This window comes from Neopelma chrysocephalum, unplaced genomic scaffold (genome assembly GCF_003984885.1).
Source record: "Neopelma chrysocephalum unplaced genomic scaffold, ASM398488v2 Primary Assembly neopelma1_22b, whole genome shotgun sequence".
Classification (NCBI taxonomy): Eukaryota; Metazoa; Chordata; class Aves; order Passeriformes; family Pipridae; genus Neopelma; species Neopelma chrysocephalum.
The window spans coordinates 16769726-16789869 of record NW_020897690.1 but is presented as its reverse complement, the minus strand read 5'-3'; the positions used below and the strand labels follow the sequence as shown (position 1 = coordinate 16789869).

Genomic DNA, 20144 nt, shown 5'->3' with positions numbered 1-20144 from the left:
GCTCCGGGAAGGAGTGGGTGTGTCCGCGCGTGCGCCCTGGTGGCGGGAGCACGCGGCGCGCGGCAGCTGCGCGGTCCCTCCGGCCCAACGGGAGCGGAGCGGGAGTGGCCGTGGCCGTGGCCTCGCTTCCTTCCCCACGGCGGGGCTAGTGTCGCGGCTCGGCCGCCGCCTGGCTGCCATGGGCCGGCGGGCGCGGGACCGCCGGCGGCAGCAGCAGCAGCAGCGGCAGGAGCGGGGCGGCGGCGGCGCCGGGGACCAGGCGGTGAGAGCCGGGCCGGGGCGGGGCGAAGAGCGGCGAACGGGGAGCGGGGGGACCGGCGGGCTAACGACGGCGGCGTGTTCCTTCAGGGCTGGCCCGGCGGCTACCCCGAGATCGTGAAGGAGAACGAGCTGTTCGAGCGGTACTACCAGGAGCTGGGCATCGTGCCCGCCGGCGAGTGGGACGCGTTCATGGCGGCGCTGCGGGAGCCGCTGCCCGCCACGCTGCGCATCACGGGCTACCGCAGGTAGGGGTGGGACTGCTGCCCTGGGGACCTGCCCCGGGCACCTTGGGGCGGGATGCTGTCCGGGAGAAGGGGTGCCTGAGCCAGCTGCTCCACTGGGACGCGTCCCTGCCCGCCGCAGGGGGGCTGGGACTAGGTGATCCTTAGGGTCCCTTCCAATTTAAACCATCCCGTGGTTCTGTGGTTCTCCATCCGGTGTCCCTCTGCACGTCTGTCGCATGCAGCCATGCCAAAGAGATTCTCCACTGCTTGAAGGAAAAATACTTCAGGGAGCTGCAGAACCTGGAGGTGGATGGTCAAAAAGTCGAGATGCCACAGTCGCTGAGCTGGTGAGTGGTCTGGAGGCGAGTTAAGGCACCCTTCCTGACATCCAGCCTGGTGTGTTGCTCTCTTTCTTCTGCTTCTGCCCTTTTCCCGTCTCTTTTCCACCAGGTATCCAGAAGAGTTAGCCTGGCACACTAACTTGAGTAGAAAAATCTTACGCAAGTCCCCACAACTGGAAAAATTTCATCAATTTCTGGTTAGCGAGACAGAGTGTGTAAGTTTCAAATAGATCTTGATTTTTTTCTTTCATGTCCTGAGCAGTGCTTTATTGAAATACATTATGAGAGAGTGAGACTTTACCTTTTCTCTCAAAAATTGAGTAACTCAGAAGAATCTGGATTTTACATTGCTGTTGACTGTGATTCATCCCACAGCTCTGGTGCATAACCGCAGCTACACATACTTTTCCTAAACTAATTGCAGTTTTTTGTGGTCGTTTGGCGATGCTAAAACGAGTCCCTGTAAAATAATTAGTTGCTGTTAGAAACCAGATGTTTAAATCTGGTAAAAAGTGCATGACAAGACTTAGCTTAAGCAGTGGGAGTTTGTCACTTGGTTGAAGCCAGTTTCTCTTTTGAGCAGAAACTACATCTGTAGAATTAATACAATTGGAGTAAATATGCAATTATCAGAAAATACACTTGTGTGAATGCTGTGATTGCTTTTTTTGTTAAATTCTATCAAAATTTAAACCTACATTTATAGTAGTGTGTTTCTGACTGCTTTCTTATTTTACTGCATAGTGATTTAAAAATTTTATTGCAAAAGATATGCATTGTTTTGTGAATAAAAACAAATTAATTTTTTTTTTTTTCCTTTCAAGGGAAATATCAGTCGTCAGGAGGCTGTTAGTATGATCCCACCTCTGCTGCTTAACGTTAGCCCTCATCATAAGGTAACTCTAGAATATAATATGTACTAAAGCTTTTTCCCTGAAGTTAGTTTGATTAAACTACACATCACAACAGCAGTATCAATGCTGATACACAGTTCTGTTTTGTGTTGGTGTGTTTTATGCTTTCTGCACATCAACAGCAACACTCAACTAGTGTTCATATCACAAACACAGAGGAACATCTGCTTTTTCAGCTGTATGTACTACCCTGTGAGAAACACTTCGGTTTTAAGTAGTTGCATAGTCTTATTTTCAAAGTGTAAATGTGTTCAGCTGCATTTGAGTTACTATTCATGTTTCAATGTGCTTTTAAAGTAAGATGACTGTTTTTAACTTCCTGCTCTCCATCACACTGTGAACCAGATGTAGTTTTTCAGATTCAAATGATAATGTTCTCTACCAGATAGATTTCACTCCTCTATGCCTTTTGAAGAAGTTGCAAATTTCTGCTCTATAAATGTGTTAGGCAAAATAATTTGGGTGAATTGAAACATAGTACTGGTGATGGCTAAACACTATAGGGTGCTATCTTTAACGGAGGTGTCTAAGGAATGCCCATGATATTTTCCAATAGCAGACTGCAGTAGGAATGGGGATGTCTGGTAGCAAACTTTCTATTCTAACTTCTGTGATGTTTTCATACTTTATGCTTGCTTGCAGACTAAATCTGTCAGGTGGCCTTATTCTCTTGATCTCTTAAATTAGTAAGCTAGTTGCCTTGTTACCTTAAGCAGTCATGTTGTGTTCTTTCTTAAATTTTCATGACGTATCTAAAAATTTTAAGTTTTTCAAACTTCTGACATGTTTTAGAGCCTAGTTTGTAACTACTTGTTTTTATATTAATGTTACCTAGCATACATAATGTTTCACGTTATCTTCTCCTGCTTTCACCCCAACCCAATGTATGTCACAGAACTTACGTGAGTCAAAGTCTTCTCATCTCTCTTAAGTGAATAATGAATTGAAAGACTCAGTCCTGATGGGTCACAGGTGCATTTTCAGTTTTGTCTGGAGTTGAACAGGTATTGAACATGTTCAACTTAATGTAAAACACAAACTGTGGGAGTATTTTTGCACACACATTGTATATACTAAGCTAGCAGTATACGGGTTTTACATTGAATGTTTAACTTGGGTGACTGTATTTCAGCAGGCATTTTCCAGAAATGAGTGTAAGATTTCACAGATTTGCTCATAAATCAGGCTTAGAATAGATTCTTTATCCTGTCTTGAGCCAAGACAGCAAATAACTGCTGTAACAATGGCAGCAACTCTTGTCATTTAGGACTTTTTCTGGTCCTTAGTGTCTTAGCTTCTGAGCTGCTTGTTATGACCAGAACTGCAGGTTACTTTTCATGCTTAACCAGCATGTTCTGTACATCATGTCTTACGTGCTGATTCCATGTTGTACAAGGATCAACTTAGTGACTGTCAAGTCTCTCCATATCTGTGTTCATTTTAAATCTATTTTTCACAATTTAGTTTTCCTCACCATCATTTTGGTAGCAAGTTTTAGAGCACGTTTAGCCTTGTATATTCTTCATTATCTTTTCATATTACCTGCAAAACTAGAAAACAATAGCATCACAACTGTTACTTTAAAGAGAACGTATGGTGTTGTACTGAGTGCGTTTCGTGATGCGTTAGCACTTTACCATGTGCTCTCTGAAGCTCTCTTTGCTTTTCTCTGGGGGCTGTCTTCTAGTTGTCTTGTTCATGCCAGAGTCTTGCATGAGGATCTGAGCAGATCCCTTCCCATCCTTTATCCTGTTGCACGATTTCATCTAATTTTTAACGGAACCAAAGATCTGGGAGATAGGCATGTGTTTCTGAAAATCTGTAACTAGCCAAGAGGAAAGACTCTAAGCTTCCTTACTTAAGAGAACAGTATTAGATATCAATTGATTTGCTGTGAAAGTGACTACAAATGACTTGATCACAAGCCAAGTTCCTGATGAACCAGGAAGGAGAAGCACACTATAATTTAGGTGTTCTTGTCTGTTGATGTTGGTGCTGTTCTGTTCAGCTGCCTCGGGGCAGTTCAAAAACTTCCCAAGTGCTTCTTCAATAGAGAAACAAGAGATTTATGCTGCCCTGATTTTTTGCATTAAAATGCAAATGTGTGGGGAGGTATAGCAACTCATTTTTATAAAATCTATATAATCAGCTATCTCTGATTGATTTACTAATAGTTTAAAGAAGAGTACTCCTTGCTCTTGATTGTAACTTTGCTCTTAATATGTGTGTGTATATGTAAAGTGCCAGTTAACTTCGTTTGGAATTGCCGGTAAAAGGACCATATCCCTATATCTGTGTTCAGGTTCCTCTTTCAAATTCTATTTCATCTGATGTATTTGTTCCCTACAATGTAAAGTCCTTTTTATATTTTAGACTCTCAAAGGTAAAGCATACAAAGATCAGGACTGTACTTAGTTTTTTTTCAAATTGGTGTTCAGAACAATTAATTCTCTAAGTGCAAAAATACTTAGTTTAAACAAGAACGCATAGTAAATTTCTCGAGTACTTGAAAAATACAAAACAGGACTTTTTTTAACTTTCTGGTGTTTGTAGATTCTAGATATGTGTGCTGCACCTGGATCTAAGACGGCACAACTCATTGAAATGTTGCATGCAGACATGAATGTTCCTTTTCCCAGTAAGTCTGGAAAACTACTAAAAACTTTTGTGACTTGGAATTTCTGCTTTTTCTTGTAGAAAATAAAGGTTTCCCACCTTTGCTTTGAAACTTCATGGGCTTCCTTGGCGCGAAGGAGAAAGATGAATTATATATGTGTATATATATGTATATGTATCTTTGCAGTTCAGACTACAGCATCTGTGATTAGAGCTTAATTCTTCTATATGAGATTTACCTAGTAGATGATGGCCCATGAGCCCCTGTGGTTTAGCGATATCCTGCAAACACTGGATTAAGCTGTTTTAGACTTAAAGTAGTTGTGATATTTATCTTCTTTGTAAGTTTCAGAATCTTTACTCTTGATTAGATGCTCACAGAAAATACTGTCCACTGAAGTGTAAAATTGTGGGAGTGTGTGGATTCTTTCTGCATTCTACTGAAACTTTGCGGATATAGAGATTGGTGATAGTGGGGGTATTCTCTGTTACAGGGGTTTTACTTTGAAAAGTTGAAGAGCCCTTGGCTGTGTCTTACTGCCGCTAGATGGAAGCTAGAACTCTTGAGACTATGGCACGTCGGTTAAACTTCAACATACCTTTAAGTTATTTTATGCTCAGTAAGGACTCCTCTATTCATGAGCAGCCTTTTAAGTAAAAATCTCCAGTGAAAGGTTTATACAACTTTGAACATAAGGCAATAAACTATGTAAAATTAGTTAGATGTTGAATAGTAAAGCATCTTCCCACTGTTTTATGTTCCCAGAGGGTTTTGTAATTGCTAATGATGTCGACAACAAGCGCTGCTATTTGCTGGTTCATCAGGCTAAGAGATTAAACAGTCCGTGCATTATGGTGGTAAATCATGATGCCTCCAGCATTCCTAACCTACAAATAGATGTTGATGGAAGAAAAGAGATCCTCTTCTATGACAGGATTTTATGTGACGTCCCCTGCAGGTATCTGGCATGTAAACTTGAATACATGGATGTTACTGCAATAAGTGCAGTGCTAAGTTTTTTTTGTTACCAAATCATGCTTTTTGAGTTGCTTAGTGAGTTATGATTTATAGTAACTTCCAAAACAAGTGAATGCCTTAATTTGTCTTAGATGTGGGGATACTGAATCAAGGTGAACTTTTTTCATTCCAAATGGTCCTTAAATTTGGTCAGTTAAAGGGCTTCAAATTTTGAACTTACACTCATGATTCTGAAATATGAAGACAGTGAGGAAACAAAGAATACAGTGTTAGAAAACTGGTTAACGTGAGAGGACTGTAAAAATTATTCTACTATAAATGACTTGGATATGAAAAGAGTTTTACACACAAATAATACAAATCTACTCAACCTCTGTTGCAGCGGAGATGGAACCATGAGGAAAAACATTGATGTATGGAAGAAGTGGACAACACAAAACAGTTTGCAACTCCATGGGTAAAAATGCTTATTACACATCTGCACTTCTTTCATTTCTCTCTCTTCCTTTTCCCATATCTTCAACATCTGCATGCATTCACATGTTAATATATGACAAAGCAGAGACAAAGAAGAGTCACTTTTCTCTCAAATCAAGAGCTTATGTGCTATTCAGAGGAAGTGTAGGGTTTCGGATGTGAGTGGAGCATGTGAATCCAAATTGCTTGTATTCTTATGAATATCTGACATATTAATGTTCATTGAATTGATTTAGACAAGGTAGCTAATAAAACAGAAGAAATCATTTGGTTGGGATTCTTAGCATTCCAAATACTCTTGGAAAATACAGTAATTTGTAAAATTTGCTAGTAATATTTTAAAGTCTTTAGGATAATAGAGATCATACATAAACGATTTCAGTTAACTGAAATTGATTTATGTTAACTGATGGTGAATGAGTACTTAGGCTAGTGCAGGCACATGATAAAAGGCAGATTGAAACACAGATGAGAAAGCTTAGAATGTTTCACTGTGTATTTTTAAGAAACTGGGGGTACCATTGATTACTGTGACTCAGCTGACCTATGACTGCTTGGTAACTCATTCATAGTTGTAGATTTTCTTTTAGTTGTAAGTGTGGAGGTAGGGGTCTAAGCTGTCATCCAGCTCAATGATACCTTTCTCAGAAGGCCATTGCTACCTAAGCTGTGTTGCTCATAACATTTGTCAGATTTCTGCTCATTTTAACTCTGGATTTCTGAGAAGAGTCATGTTTTGAGGTGTTATTTTTCTAGTGTTGAGTACTTTATAATAAACTTGATGGGGCACTGGAAAGAACAAAATACAGAACGTTATGTTAAAAGCTACCCTGGATCATTGTTTATGTTTGACCTAATTGCTGTTCTAATTTAATAGGTGTAATTGCGAGTATGTCTGCAGTATAGACTGCGCTAAACTGATATAGTTAGAAACTGACTTTAATTTGTGTACTGATGACAGCTGTGGAGCTCCCTAAGTACTGGCTTAGTCCATGGAGAGTTGTATGTCTGCAGTATAGCTTCTTTCGGGTTCCTGAATGACAGCTGGCTAGACCAAGAGTGTTCTGTTAGATTGCAGCTGAGAATTGCAACCCGTGGTGTTGAACAGCTGGCGGAAGGTGGGAGAATGGTGTATTCTACGTGTTCATTGAATCCTATCGAAAATGAAGCTGTGATCGCATCTCTGCTGGAAAAAAGTCAAGGTGAGAATGTGAGTTTGGACAGAGCTTTTTGTTTTCCCCTCAGCCCAAAAAAAGATATGTGTTTTATGGTACTAGGATAAGCTTAGTGTGGGTAATACGCTTCTAGTTTGCAAACCTACAGAAATTTTTTGGTAGCAGTAGGATTTCATTAATGTTGCTACGAGCAGTCTTCTTAAGTGGGCCTAAATTGGCTGCAAATATAAAACCTGAAGAGTTGTGTGAATCAATGGAATTCAGTCTCTGTTACCTGGCTTCTGCTAATTGATTCCACTGGTTGGAGTCCATGTCTGACATTCCTAATTCCTTTGGAAAACCCAGCGTGGAACATTGCTGCTGAACACTATTGGAGTAAAAAGCCCAGAATGTAGTTAAGCAGTTAGCAGATGGTTATTGTGCACCAGTAGGTGAGAGTCACTGTTACCTTTAGCATCCTTTGACCCACATGTTGACATGATTGAAATTTTAATGTCTTTAAACTCATGGGGTTTTTACATTTTTGACTTGCATATGATGGCTGAGGTAACAAGAGGTGGAAAAATTGAGATTGACTGAGAAGCTACACTGCATCACTTTGCGATAGTAGGGTTTAGTAGCCCAGTTAGTAGCTGGTGGATCCTGTTTTTTCTGAATCAGTAACCTGAAATTTGGAGATATCTAATGAAGTTTGGCATGAAAATTTCCACCAACTTTGTGTTAAATTGAGCCTTTTACAGAGCAGAAGCAGCTGTATTGCTCCTAGACCTGAGCTTATTCTGGAAGTTGGTAAGCTGTTTTGTGTAATGTTTTCCTTGTACCAGTCAGTATTCTGACCTCAAATTGTGCATGGAATTTCATTGTCTCAGAAACAGCAGTTTAGCTAAAGTGCTTGCAGATTAATTAGGAACTGACTGTTTAATTTCCACTCAAATAACATTTTTATTTAGAGGTAGTTTGTTTGGTAGGCACAGATATGTTTCCAGTATATTACATTAGGCTAGACTTATCGAAGGTTGTAGTAAGCCAGTGCTAAATTTAATGACTAGTTTGGATAGGGGCACGAAACAGTATGGATGTTAACAGAGGCCAGCAATTGCAGTATCTGAGGCAAATTCAGTACTTGGAAGGAAGGATCTTGACTGGCTGTTCCATTAAGATCTAGTCTTGGCCCAGTGGAGGTATTTTGAAGTGTACCTGGAGGCTATGATGTGTCCCAGCAAGTGAATGTTACCCTTGGAACTTGAACATCGGTGTAGCTAAAGAAGGGTGAGGTAGTGCAGTGGTCTGCAAGGAGCACTGGACCTCAAGAGTTCACTCAGGTCAGTCCAGAAGATTGTTGGTACTTTTTAACGCAGTGTTAACTGCTACCTGTAGAGCAGATGAGATTGCTTTCCCCTTAGGGCTGAAGAAGTAAGGAGAGGGCACTTTGGTACCATTTAGAAACTAATGGAAATTGTGCTACTTCTGATGGACTCTTTGGTGCCTATCAATCTGATGTAGTCTTGAGGCATCAGCTGAAGTCATGCTGTAGAGGGACAGGACTATTCAAAGGACGGATGCAAATATCAAGCTTAATCACATTTGAAATGTCATCTTTGAATTTGTGTATGAATTCACATATCACTTTTTCATTTATTTAAAAGACTTGCTTAAATGTCACTGTAAGAGTCAATGGTTAGTCATGTAGAAGTGGTCGATAAATTGTGTTCGACATGAGGAAAAAGCGTACCTGATTGTTAAGAACTTAAGTATTCAGAATCACAAAAAAGAAATGTTAAAGTTATTCATCTCTGGAGAGATCACCTTTTTAAACAGTGAATTTTTATATCACTCTTTCTGGACTTGGGGCAGTTTAAAGCTTTAATTCAGTAGATTAAGTTATACTCTAATATTTCTTGTAGTAATTTGACATATTTTAGACACACAGTCTTTTGTCCTGTTAGTTTGATAGTACTTACCTTACTGTTAAACAGTTTTTGGAATTTTTCTTTCAATTTAAAAAATAATAAATTCTCCTCACACTGGAATATATTGAGATGTTAAGTCCATAAAATGAGAATATAGCAGGCCTTTTAGTAGGCTTTGTTATCCCAAGAGTTATTCCCTGAAAAATACTTAAACAGTATGGTAAATTGAAATAATAAGTAAATGAGAATAAAAACTGAAATGATCGCTTTGCCTAGAAAACTGTTATTTAATGATAGAAGTCATAGAGCACTCCTCTACGCAGCTGCTACAAAAAATATTGAACCATTATGTTTTAGTTAATTTATAAGTTGCAAACTTCTGTAGTTATTATTAACAGTTCTTACCATCTTTGTTGATTTACATGGTGGTAGCTGTATATCATTTTGTTTCTTGAAAGTTTTAAAAAGCAGTGTTCTTAAAATGGTCTTAAAACTTGAAGGAAAACTATTTTTATAAAAGTTAATTAGCAACACAACTCTTCAATTCTGTTTTCAAGACCATTTATATTCTTGGGATTTCAGGTGCCTTAGAACTTGCTGATGTCTCTTCTGAGTTACCAGGCTTGAAGAGGATGCCAGGAATTACAAAATGGAAGGTACTTAAACTGATAGTTTTTTGAAGTTCTTGGTCTGTGGTAGAGTGCTAAATTAGGGAAGTTTTGAAGTGTAACATTTTACAATGTTAGATTGAGCTGGATTAATGCCAGTGATTTGATGTTTAGGGGGGAGAGCTAAACGTCTTTCTGATGGTAAGTTCTTGTCTCTTCGTCTGCTATTCTCTTACCTCTACCTTTCTTTGGTCTCTCTCCTATACTTTAGTGGTATAATTCCCTTTCCTGTTGTGTGCATGTGGCCTGTAGATGGCAATATAATTTCAGCCGCTTTTAAAGTTATGCATCCTCCTCAGTCTTTAGTCTCTGTGAATGTTAGATTCTGCAGTTCTTCAGCTGGTCCATTTGAATCATTTGGAAGTAAAACCTGTGAAACCCTTTTTGGAAATTATCTGTAAAACCTACAGTGATGTGACTAATCCTAGAATCCCGTGTTTTGTTCCATGTCTTGTGTGACTTCAGGTCTGGAAACAGACTCATAGGAAGGGGCAAAAAAACCCAAAGCTACTTCAGCTTCCTGTTAAGAGTATACTCAAGAAGAGTAGAAGGCCATCCTGGTAGTAGGGAAAGAAACTGATTAAATTTTAGTTATGAGTGTGTGCCTTTGCAGTGCCATTGGTTGTTCTGTCTTACCATCTCACTAGTCTCTTGCAATGGCAGGCTGCAGGTTTATGGCTGTGTGCAGACTAATGAACAAGATACGTGGAATAAAGATTTGCTTATATTCTGCCATTGGAAATCCAGCTGAGAAACTAGCTGATTTCTTTCTTCTTACAATTCCAAAAGTTTACACTGTGATTGTACCTGAAGAATAAATGTAAAATGCATAACTGTAGCTCTGTAATCTTAATTTTACCTTGTTTTTTTTTTGGTTCTGTGTAATGCTACTTTATATATGTATTTATATATATAATGATCACTAAGAGTATATTGTATTCCCTGTTGCATTTATTTCTCTGCAGTTGAAATATAGATCTCCTAACAGGTATTTTAGAAACTAGGCTAATAAAATCTGTTGAAAGTTTGCAAGACTTTCTTCAGTCCTTATTTGCTTCTACTGTATTTTTTGCAGGCCTTATTGGCTAGCTTGTCATTGAATGTATTTTCTTGCTTCGGTACTGTTTTTACTTTTATTGCTGTTGTTCTTTTATTTCCTGGTGAAACATCTGTTCACTTGGGAGCTCTGTGACTGATTACATGGGATATTTTTGAGCGTCATTTGACTGTAAATCTCTGGAAACAGCAACACAGAGATAAGGTTTTGTTCAAGGGACACTTAGGTACTTAGAAGTAGCAATCAGTACTCTCTCCTGAAGCCAGATGATGAGTGAACTCCAGTAAATTATTTCAGTCTTGAAAGAAGAGACCTTTTTAACTCCAGATCTGATAATCTACTTCTACAGCACTTTCACTCCCTGTTCTACCCTAGCACGTGGCTAGTAAAATGTGCAGTAGAGTTCAGTGCTTTCTCATTCTACCAGTCACACCAGTCTACCAGTTAGGCTGATAAACCAAAACTGAACAGCACAGGGCTATTGGGCAGTTATTCTGGTAAATCCAAAATAGTTCTAGACTTGTTTGGACTACAGTTATTTATCAGTTCCATTGTTTGTTTTTTCTCAAGCTTCAGTTGTGACTTCCAAAGAAGTACAGTCTGTCTTGTCTCCATCTAGGACTATGACATGTAGCATATTTTGACTTGAAATAATAATTCTGGAAGTGCAGTAATTTCTATTTCAGGAATGTGCAAAGGCACAATATTTTATGATCAGGTGTGATCTGATCAGTGGCTGAGAAGTGCCACACTTCATGATGCTGAAATCTGTGTTCTAAAGTTCTTAGGCAAATGGTAATCTAGATAAATATTACATTTCCGCTTCCAGTAGAACACTAATTTAAACTTACTTAAACTTTCAAGGCAATCACAATGGGATGTATGAAACCACTTCATCGTACTTGCCAGTCCTGAAATCACCATCTCTGCAACTTCTTTATTTTATTTTGTTGCCTTAATGACAAAAATGGGCCTTCATTTCAGATATTAACTTTATGCATTTGCCCCACGTGTACCCAGATGTGACCTTTCTTACAGCCATTACAAAACCAGGCATATAGAGCTCTGAAGTGAGATTTTCTCTGACTTATTTTTTCACTTTTGTTTTCTTTCTTAAAGAGCATTCAGAATGCCTTCCTACAAGATTTGTGGCTCTAACCTTCTGTTTGTATCTCGAGTCCATCAAAAGCTTTGGCTTCTAGCCAGAATGAGGTGATGTTAGGCCTACACAGTGTAAAAGTGGATTTATAGATGTATTCTGAGTTCTGGGTAAAGTTACGGACACTAGAAAATTCATGGGAGACGTGATTCTTCAGCAGCTTTCCTTGAAAACGTCTCTATCAATGACCTATGCACGCCTGTGTCATGGGGCTCTATGATTACCAAGCTGTTGCGTTGCACTCTTGCATCTTTCTTACATAATGAAATTGGGATTCCTCAGTTCTAATCTCTACTAGACAGCAGTAGTCCTTTTCTATACCAGAAAATAATTTCTCTTTTTGGCATCGAAACCTTGGTTTGGAAGTATTATAATTCAAACTGGTGACCTATGTTCTTTACTGTATTTATATTTCTTCCTTTGAAGGTAATGCTGAAAGATGGACAGTGGTTTGAAGAGTGGAAAGATGTCCCTTCAAATAGGCAAACACAAATACGTCCCACTATGTTTCCAGTAAAAGATGAAGAGAAGCTAAAGGCAATGAATCTAGAGCGTTGGTAAGTTTTCCCAGAGTAGATCTTATGAGGATTCGATGATTAACATGTATGATGGTGGGAAAATTATAATTAGGTCAGAATAGGAATGTATTGCAGTATAGACCTGTTTGAATAGGTCTGAGTATATTTTGATTGCTTCCTATGTAATGGCAGTAGACTATATAAAGTCCAGTGAATTCAGAGAAATTATTGCATGTTGCTTCTGAGGAATAACTACTCACACAAAAAGGTCTAATTCTTTGCATCCAATAGAGATGCATAGCCAAAATTACTGGAAAAGTATGTAAAACTTCATCATTTTAACAGTGTGACTTACTTGCTATGAAAGGCTTTCCGTAGCTATTCTAAAAATATTGTTTAGAAATGAGTCATTAAAGCTCGGATGTGAACTGTGAAATGAATGTGTTGCACTGATGCAAGTAATTTTGCCAGAATGCTCTACTTTAGATCCTGTTTCTAGTTTGATAAATTAAATCTGCACAATCCTACTAGGAATACTTAGCCTATCCTGAAAATCATTATAAATGTGACACTTGTAGTATTTTGTGAGAGCCTGAATGCAGATATGAATACACTGCAACATTTTTTTTCTTTTCTCTCTAGTCTTAGGATATTGCCACATCACCAGAACACAGGCGGTTTCTTTGTGGCTGTGTTAATAAAAAAGTCTCCCATGCCATGGAATAAACGTCAGCCTAAGGTAACTTTTTCTAAAATATCTAAAATGTTAATTATTAATAATGTTTCAGGACTTTTTTAAAATATTACACATAATAGAAAACATACTATAACTGTTTTGTATCTGTCTTTTAGTTATAGCTCAGTGTGTCAGTTAAAAATAAATTCCTAAATCCCTTAAGTACTTTAAAAAAATGACAACTTCTAAAATAGAAAAAAAAGAGAGGGGATTTTGAAATTATAGTAAAATAGTAAGATAAAGCTTGAACCTAAAATTAAGGCTTTGAAAGAATTACAGAAGCAGATTATATTGGGTAGCTAAAGCTGTCAGTTCCTTCAGTGAGTGTGGTCCCCCTGCTGAAGGCTTTTTTCTGCTGTGTTGTAAGCTAATTCTGATTTCAGTTTATCTTACTGTGTGGCTGGTTGCTCAGGGGTGATTCACTAACAGATTAGTCTAGCAGATCAGCAGCAGGGGGAGTGGATGTAAAACTGTTAGGAGCAGCAGCTTCAGCCATCTGACTTTAATCCATTTGTTGTCAATTGTCTTTAAAATCCTGTCAACGGGATTTTAAGTTGGCGTGATTTATTTGATCTCTTAGATTGTCACATCTATGAGAAAAACATCTTGTGTGAATAAGCTCCTTTAGATGTTTTTGTTCATTTGATTTGCTTAATTAGAACAGCTTACGAGTAAAATGTATGTGGCAATAGGGAAGAAGCATTTATTCAGAAGCAAGTGTCATCTAAGTAGTTTATTCTGTTCTAAGTTGAACATTGTAACACTCTCCTGGAAGGTGTGCAGCAGCAGGATGCATGTGTCACTTTGAGTGCTAGGAGGAAAACAGCAGAGCCTGTCTTAAAGTAGTCTTCTCTGAGTGCTTGAACGTGATTTTGTAAATGGTACAAAAATTGCTTTCTTGGACACTTGGTACGAAACTGTCCAGATCAGTATGTATTTAAAAAATTGATATCAGTAATTAATTTTTAAAAATTATATCAGTACTAGAGGTAAATGCAATTTATAGTGGTATCTTGATCTAGTAATCAGATTAACTCTCTGAATGGATCTGTTTAAGCACTTGCATACAAATTGACAAGAATTAAGCACATGCAAAGAGAGAACATAGGTGCCTTCTGTTACAAGTTAGATTCTACTTTGCTTTGTTGAAAATAATTTAATCTGAAATAGGTTCATCAGAAGTTACCACAAAGAACAGGAGATACTGAAGTGACAGCAGCTAATTCAGACAATGGTTCTGACTGTATTACTGAAGAACCAATACTTGCTGAAAATGAAGAGTCTAAGAAAATGCAAGGATTGCAGAATTCGGACACTGAGCAAAGCAAAAAGGAAGGAGTATGTGGGTAAGTATTTGTCCTGTGACAGCTTCGTAATTGCTGAGTATTCTATAGTTCTTTTGTTACTGGACTCATTTAGAAGTCGATCAAGAAGAATTAACGAATTCATTCAGTTGTCCTGCATTTCCATGTTTTCTGTCTTGTACTTCAGCAAGTTTGGAAACTAACCAGTTTTCTTATTAACATTTGCAAAGTCTGTTAGTACTTTCCTCTCTGTTAAGGAAAAAAACTTTCAGAAATTAACATTTGTAACATCTTTATTGTCTTCACAATCACTGTCAGAAATCTCTGTTTACTTATTTTTGTGGTTTCTGTTTTAAAGCACTACTTTCACATCCTCATTTTAAGAAGTTATATTGTGGGTAGTGTTGTCCTAGTGAAGCATGGAAAATGCCCATTTTCTGTTTGGCATACTGTTGTTACCATAAAACAAGCGTTGAATAAATGAACTGAATATACTGATTTGAAGCCGAGTACTTTTACTTAAATTGACAGTGCAATGTTATTTTCTTTTTAGACCACCACCATCTAAAAAAATGAAGTTGTTTGGTTTTAAAGAAGACCCTTTTGTCTTTCTCCCTGAAGATGATCCATTGTTCCTTCCTATCCAGTAAGAAAAAAATGTTTCTGGTTTGGCAGTAAGATTCCTGGTAATTTGGGAATATTAGTAGTTCAGTTCATCACAAAAGATGGGTCTGGTTGATCATGTGTAAAGATTTTTGCCTAATTTTACATCAGGGGCTCCTCTCCTCAACATTTAAACACTTCTTAAATGAAAATAGCCAACTGGAGTTTGCACTGGAAATTTTCAAGTATATCTTAGTGTCTGTGACAGCTTGTCTTTTCTGATGTCATACAGCTTAGAAGGTCTAATCTTTGTGTTCTGGAGCCAAAGTGCTAAGTGTTTGCAGAGATAGCCAGAGGAAGTGGGCTAACCCATGCATTTTGAGTATGTGATTTCATTGCTCAGTTAATCAAAGCAAGCATTATGGCTACAGGAAGTTTTATGCATTGGACCCATCATTTCCCAAGATGAATTTACTGACTCGAACTCAAGAAGGAAAGAAGAGACAGCTGTACATGGTTTCTAAGGAGTTAAGGAATGTGCTTCTGAACAACAGTGAGAAGATGAAGGTATGGTTCATCTCCAGGTTTTCACAAGGGAGGTTATAAGCATTAGTGGGTATTTCCTTGAACTTTATCACCAAGCTTGCTGTTTATATAGAGCATCAGCCCTCTTGACAGGCTTTTTTTTTTTGTCTGGATTAGTGTTTTCCTCTCCATCCCTCCTCTATTAGAGGTGAAGAGTTGACTCTGAGAGGTAAATAACAGCCTTCAGGATTAAAATCGGTAAATTTTTGGTGGATGAAAGGGAACTTAAAAGTAAAGAGAGGGAATATATATAACTGCTCTGTGTGTACCATTGTGTACTGCATTTTTATGCAGTCTTCAGGTAACTTCACAAGTTTACATTGATGCTGTTGTATTTATGAGCCCCTTAATTATAAAATTATTAAGAGCTCTGAAAGCCTACCAAAAATAAGATACCTTCAGCTGAATTATTGGCTGGCTGCGTTATATGAGGACACTGTTTTAAAGTACTTTCAACAACTGAACATTTTGAAAGGTTGTTAAGCTGAATGATTATGGAATAATAAGGTTTTCTGAATTAGAGGGGAAAAAATGTTTTTATAGGATTCCCTATGGTAAATGTCTTGCAAATGCTAAAGACTTGTCTTTCAAGTCATTGAGTGATTTAAGTTGGAATGAGGTCATCTAGTCCAGCTTCCTTCTTCCATCAAAGAGAGCTGACTTCAAAGCTAGATCAGATACAGTCTGGGTCCAGTCAGATCTTGAAAATTGCTGAGGATATTCAGTACATCTTTACAACAGATCGTTAAGATGGATAAATAATTATTCTTTTATCCCCCATGTAGGAAATGGCTACATAATTGACAAAATTTTAAGAAATTGGTACATTGCATCAGGTAGTGAGACTTTGAGTACCACAAAGGATATAGTGTCCTAATATTAATGCCATGTACATTTTTTATTGTCCTTGCTTGACTTTCCGAAAATCACACAGAAAATTCTTACTCAAACTAAAATTAAAATTAGATATTAATAGTTCATTGCCCTAATTTTAAAACTGCCACTTCCTCACACTGTTCAGTTTTCAATATGGAAAGGAGTAAAAGGCATTTTATGTTGATAGGGCACTACATTTCTATAGTGGGAGATCCTTTTTCCCTTGGATGTATTTTCACATTAATTCAGTGTCCAATGCGAATGAACAAACATTACAGCAGAATTATACCCTCTTCCTCCTTTTAGTCAAACAGTTGATGAAAAACAAAGTTCAGAGTGGTAATTTGGAATTTATGCTCCTTAATGACGCTTATTGGCTTTGCCGTTTGCAGGTTATTAACACAGGGATAAAAGTCTGGTCTCGCAACAGTGATGGTGAACAGTTTAAATGTGCATTCCGATTAGCACAAGAGGTAATTACGTAGCATTGTATTTTCAAAGGAGATATTTTGGTTTCCTCTAGAGCCTATAACACAGCTGACATTAACTTTGTCAGATTAGTGACAATTTGCATTTTCAGTATGGTTTAAAATGTGGAAATTGTTTTCTGATATTAGGTAAAGGACATACTATTTTTAACACTTTTCCTTCACAAAGTAAAGGTTGCGTTTTGAAATAATTGTGTTTATTTATTAAACAGGGAATTTATACTCTGTACCCATTCATTCATGCGAGGATTATAAATGTCTGCATAGAAGATGTTAAAATTCTTCTAACCCAGGAAAATCCATTCTTAAGTAAATTTAGCAGTGAAACACAGAAGAAAGTCAAAGACATGGGTAAGCCTTCTAATTTGTTTTGTGACAAAATTATTTTTATACATTACACATAGGACTGTGAAAATCCTGTGACGTAAACTGTGTTTGCTAAAAATTTTGACTAAATTTATCTTGAATATACTTGTTAGGTAAGTAAGCATTACTGAAACCTAGTGCACTACTAGAAATTTCAGTCCTTTCTGGTTGCAGCCTTTAACTCTTCAGAGAACGGAAGAGTTGCCAGACTTGGGACTTCTGTGAAGCAGTGCCGTGAGGCAGCATTTAAAATATCTGATGAACAAAGATTTTATATACACTTCTGATCTTTATGCCTGCTAATACTCCAGCTGAAACTGTTTGTCATCTGCAGTTGCATGTCACGATCTTACGTATGAAATATAGTTATTCAGATTCTGTTTTGTTAAATATGGGCAGCAATGTCTACTCGTATTAAATTTTTATTTCCTCTTCACTAGATGCTTGAAGAAATGAAGATGAGTTTTCAGCCTTTTATTTATGTTGTTTTATTTTCAACTCATTGCTGATCCTTGTGCTTCAGTGTTTGATGAGACAAAATGGGATGAAAAATTTTTCTAAAGTTTGAGCTGGCATACTCTTATGTTCATTTTAATTAAGTAGAAGTTCCTTGCTAGGTTCACTGAGTAAATTAATCCATTATGTGGGTTTTGTATTTTAATTTGTTTGTTTGGCATTTGGAGGAGACAGGGTTGGCAGTTGCTTCTGTAACTATAGAAATACTTTGGTCTGAAAAAAAGGGAGTAAAACCTGGTATTGTCTATAGTTCAGTGTATTGATGTAGATAACTGCTAACCATCTCATGCTGTGTAATTGTCTAAAAGCTTGTTTTCTTGAACATTTTCAGATGACAATCACTTAACATGGTACCAAGTAACACATGTTCTGTTTTGTTTTCCCCACCCCCCTTCCCTGCAGCAATGGGAAGTGTAGTTCTGAAGTATGACCCAGACCCTGAGTAAGTAGATGTGTTGCTTTCCATTTATGCACTTTAAAGAATTGCAAAAGAATTTATTCTCACTCAACAAAAACAGAAGTAGAGGCATAGGGATCCAATGAGGTCAACAGTAAAGCCAGATAGGATACAGAGACTGACAGAGAAGCTGTCTTGCCTGTGTGTTCTTAGAACAAGTGTAGCATGTAGCTTTATAAAGGAGAGCTGATAGTTCTGCCAGACATCCACAGTTCACTGCTTGTGGTTTATTTGTTTGTTTCCCTGTGAAGTCCAGCACTGGAATGGAAAACGTTACTTTTCATTGTTTCTTTGTGTGGACAAAGTACCTTTTGTGGACAAAACTCTTGAGAACTTCTTAAATGTAAACTTTCATCTTGCTGTTCCTTGTATTAGTTCTGAAACCAGAGCTAGAAAATTATTTTGTTTGAGAAATTTAATAGCATTGAGCTATTTTTTTTTTTTTTGTCTTGTGCACATATTTGTTGGGGTATGGCTATAAAATGAAGTTTTGAAGATTAACTTTCTCATAATTGACTGAAGGTAACTGCTTGTTTGTAGAAAACCTGATGACCTTCAGTGTCCAATAGTGCTGTGTGGTTGGCAAGGAAAGACGTCACTCCGTGCCTTTGTGCCCAAGAATGAGAGACTTCATTACCTGAGGATGATGGGAGTTGAAGTGTTTAAAGCAAAGAAGAAAGAGGAGGAATTGGAAAACAAAACTGAGGAAGAAGTTCAACATAAGCTGGCGCAAACAGAAGACGGAATGGATGTGGAAGATAAAGAACACGATTTAGTCACAAAAATGGAAGCAGAAATAGGTGAAGAATCTTCCCAGAGTCCTGTGGAAAGCAGTGCTATGGAAATAGAAAATAAAACTGAGGATTTAGATCAATCCAGTAAAAATGCCACCACTCACATAAGCAAGGAAAGCAAAGGCATGGATACAAGTAATGTGAAAGATTAGGTTTCTTTTGTATTGCTTGGCAGCTTCCATGAGGCTCATATCTGACTTTTGCTTTTAGCATGAAACTGTATTTTAAAATTTCGGTTGGAATGGGATGTTCCTCTTTTGAAGTTTCACCTATTTTATATTTTAAATGAAAGCTATAAAGAGATTTCGAGTGTGTCTTCTTTTTACCATTTTAAACTCCCTGTTAGTGGTGGGTTTGCGTGTCTGTTGCTGGCAAAGGACCAGGCACTGGTAAAATCTAAAGCCCATATTTTAAATGGAACAAATGGACTGCGTGTGTAACTGGTCAAGAATTCCTTCAGAAGAAAAGCCTGGAATTTCATTCTAAGTACATAAGTTAAAAAAAAAATTATTACCCCACCTACACCCAATCTGATTACTACTTCTGCAGGCTCTTTAATGGATAAGAGAATCAGCATGAGTATGCATACAAATGTGCATGTAGCATATCTGGCTACTAACCTGGTTAACAGTTGTTCAAAACAAAACCATATACAGCATCCTGGAAAAAAAAAAGCAGAATGCATTTTGCTGGAGACTGATGTCTGAGATTCTTCTTCAGAGTGATTAATTGCTTGACAGACACAACTAGTAAATGTCGTTAACTAGATCTTCAGGTGTGCTGAGCATGCCTTGGACTCCTCTCTTGAAATGTGCCTGGTAAGAATCTGACCACCCGCTGGATCTGCTGGGGGTCATCTGTTTCTCTGTCAGTTTTTCAAGTGGGAGTCATATCTACTTTTTCCAAGATACTTGTTTATAGCTGAAGTAATAGTTAAAAAAAAGTGTGGTGGTATTTATGTTGCATAGTAAATGTTTAAAAGAGGTTATGTAGGTTCAAAAGGTTCATTACTTAATCTGACTTGGAAAAAAAAAAGATTGGCTACCTCAGAATCTTCAAATATAAATTTCATCCTTTGCGGATTAGTTTCAGCAGTACTCTCTGCTTGTATCAAGTTGAC

At 37.8% G+C, this 20144-nt stretch overlaps 1 protein-coding gene across 1 annotated transcript; it reads left to right on the top strand.

Moving 5' to 3' along the window:
• The first annotated feature begins 1 nt into the window (after position 1).
• On the top strand, positions 2-19328 carry NSUN2 (NOP2/Sun RNA methyltransferase family member 2). Its single transcript, XM_027680911.1, has 19 exons — positions 2-262; positions 349-506; positions 728-832; positions 936-1041; positions 1651-1722; positions 4294-4378; positions 5123-5315; positions 5718-5792; positions 6884-7014; positions 9480-9553; positions 12208-12338; positions 12942-13038; positions 14206-14381; positions 14893-14985; positions 15374-15509; positions 16796-16876; positions 17104-17242; positions 18176-18215; positions 18771-19328. Exons 1-19 carry the CDS (start codon positions 179-181, stop codon positions 19174-19176), a joined length of 2382 nt encoding a protein of 793 aa, XP_027536712.1. The 5' UTR covers positions 2-178; the 3' UTR covers positions 19177-19328.
• The last annotated feature ends 816 nt before the right edge of the window (positions 19329-20144 follow it).